The sequence below is a fragment of the Penaeus monodon genome, chromosome 43 (assembly GCF_015228065.2).
Source record: "Penaeus monodon isolate SGIC_2016 chromosome 43, NSTDA_Pmon_1, whole genome shotgun sequence".
Classification (NCBI taxonomy): Eukaryota; Metazoa; Arthropoda; class Malacostraca; order Decapoda; family Penaeidae; genus Penaeus; species Penaeus monodon.
In genome coordinates this window covers 17,994,556-17,997,055 of record NC_051428.1, presented here as the reverse complement: position 1 = coordinate 17,997,055, position 2,500 = coordinate 17,994,556, and the positions used below count along the sequence as shown (strand labels likewise).

The 2,500-nt window shown below is 55.1% G+C and overlaps 2 protein-coding genes across 7 annotated transcripts in view; one reads left to right on the top strand and one right to left on the bottom strand.

Moving 5' to 3' along the window:
- The window catches only part of LOC119568442 (1-phosphatidylinositol 4,5-bisphosphate phosphodiesterase classes I and II-like), a 400,672-nt gene that overhangs the window by 269,798 nt on the left and 128,374 nt on the right, over positions 1 to 2,500 (bottom strand). The gene's annotated exons all lie outside the window — the stretch shown is intronic.
- LOC119568297 (transcriptional regulatory protein AlgP-like) overlaps positions 1 to 2,500 on the top strand; it is a 7,208-nt gene that overhangs the window by 2,891 nt on the left and 1,817 nt on the right. Inside the window, exon 2 of the mRNA XM_037916755.1 lies at positions 1,537 to 2,500. This exon is cut by the window's right edge and continues 112 nt beyond it. Within this exon, the coding sequence (XP_037772683.1) occupies positions 1,537 to 2,500 (964 nt within the window). The remainder of the gene's footprint in view (positions 1 to 1,536) is intronic.

Genomic DNA, 2,500 nt, shown 5'->3' with positions numbered 1-2,500 from the left:
GAGAGAGAGAGAGACAGACAGACAGACAGACAGACAGACAGACAGACAGACAGACTGACAGCCAGAGACAGACAGGCAACTAGACAGTCAACCAGAGAGAGAGACGGAGGCAGACAGAGAGCCGGAGGGCGGAGGTGGGCGTGAACCCGAGCGGGCGAGGGAGGGCGAGGTCAGCAAGCAGCGGGGCCCAAGGACGCTGACTTTTACAGCTCTTCCGGGTCACATCAGGTCAGCCGTAAAGATAGAGAGAGCGATAGCCTGGACGAATCTCCTAATTGGCAACTCAACCAGGCATTTGTTACTTTTTTTGACAGAGAGAGAGAGAGGGGGGAGGGAGGAAAATTAGGAGGGGAAGGAGGATGGGGAGAGAGGTGGTGAGGGAGTGAAGAGAGAGTGAGAGAGAGAGAGAGAGAGAGAGAGAGAGAGAGAGAGAGAGAGAGAGGAGAGAGAGAGAGAGAGAGAGAGAGATGGTGATGATGATGAAAATAAGATGAGAATAGTGTTGAAAACGACGATCACCATTACCTGTTATTATTATAACTATAATTTTCTTTCATTGCAAATCCGAAACAAAACAATAACCGAGTAAAGTTGTAAACACGAAAAAGACCATGACCCAACTCACAATTATATATATTCCATCAACATTCTTCAAACCCAAACTCGAAATTAAATATAAAACAAAAAGTTTGTGAGGATGACTTTGCAAAACAGCGAGACGAAATCAGCAGACTATAATTTGATGTTGAGGGACCTTGGCACCTCTCTCTCTCTCTCTCTCTCTCTCTCTCTCTCTATATATATATATATATATATATATATATATATATATATATATATATATATAATTGCCTATCTCTATCTATCTATCTATTTCTCTGTGTCAGTCTATTTTTCTCACTCTTCCTACTTCTCCCCTCTCCCCTTCTCCCCTCCTTCCTCCGCGTCCCAATTTGGTCCAAATATCTCAAATTGGACGAGAAAGAAGGGAGGGAAAGTAAGAACAAAAGCGACGCTTTACAGAAACAAACAATAACACGAAAAAGGAGAAAAACAAAATCTTCCTCCCCCTCGATGAGTAGCTTCCTCCCCCCCCCCCTCCATCCTTCCCCACGACCTCCCTCCCCTTCTTGCTTCCCCGTCCCCTTTCCCCCTCTCCTCTTGCCTCGTTTCCTTTCTCGTGCCTCCTCCTTCTTCCTTCTTTCCTCTCCCTTCTCTTCTCTCTCATCATCATCCCCGTTAATCCCTATTCCTCCTTCTCTCCCTCCTTCCTCCCCCTCCCTCTTCCCCTTCTCTCGTCATTCTTTCTCCCTCCCCCTCCCTCCCCCTCCCTTCCCCTCTTATCCACCTCCTTCCTTTTCCCTTCTTCTCCTTCATTTTATCCCCACCTCCTCCCTCTCCCTCCCTCTCCCTCTTCCTCCCTCTACCCCCCTCTCTATCCCTGAGACCCCCCCCAAAAAAAACAGAAGAAAAGGAAACGAAAAGAAACGAAAGACAAGGAAAAGAAAAAAAGTTAAGAAAATAAAATATGAAAAGAAAAGAAAGAAAAGAAAAGCCCCTCGAGAAGCCCCTCGAGAAGCCCCTCGGGAAGCCCCTCGGGAAGCCCCTCGAGAAGCCCCTCGAGAAGCCCCTCGGGAAGCCCCTCGGGAAGCCCCTCGGGAAGCCCCTCGGGAAGCCCCTCGGGAAGCCCCTCGGGAAGCCCCGAGAAGCGCCTCGGGAAGCCCCTCGAGAAGCCCCTCGAGAAGCCCCTCGAGAAGCCCCTCGGGAAGCCCCTCGGGAAGCCCCTCGAGAAGCCCCTCGGGAAGCCCCTCGAGAAGCCCCTCGAGAAGCCCCTCGGGAAGCCCCTCGGGAAGCCCCTCGGGAAGCCCCTCGAGAAGCCCCTCGGGAAGCCCCTCGGGAAGCCCCTCGGGAAGCCCCTCGAGAAGCCCCTCGGGAAGCCCCTCGGGAAGCCCCTCGGGAAGCCCCTCGGGAAGCCCCTCGGGAAGCCCCTCGGGAAGCCCCTCGGGAAGCCCCTCGGGAAGCCCCTCGGGAAGCCCCTCGGGAAGCCCCTCGGGAAGCCCCTCGGGAAGCCCCTCGAGAAGCCCCTCGGGAAGCCCCTCGGGAAGACCCTCGAGAAGCCCCTCGGGAAGCCCCTCGGGAAGCCCCTCGAGAAGCCCCTCGGGAAGCCTCTCGGGAAGCCCCTCGAGAAGCCCCTCGGGAAGCCCCTCGGGAAGCCCCTCGGGAAGCCCCCTCGGGAAGACCCTCGAGAAGCCCCTCGGGAAGCCCCTCGGGAAGCCCCTCGAGAAGCCCCTCGAGAAGCCCCTCGGGAAGCCCCTTGGGAAGCCCCTCGGGAAGCCCCTCGAGAAGCCCCTCGAGAAGCCCCTCCGGAAGCCTCTGCTAATGGGCTCGTTGTTTCCGATGCGGATCGGGTCTTAAAGCTGAAGCCGCCGCCTCAATTCATCGCGGTCTCCGCCCCCCGCCCCCCTTCCCTTGTAATGCAACCCCTTTGCAATACTCCTGA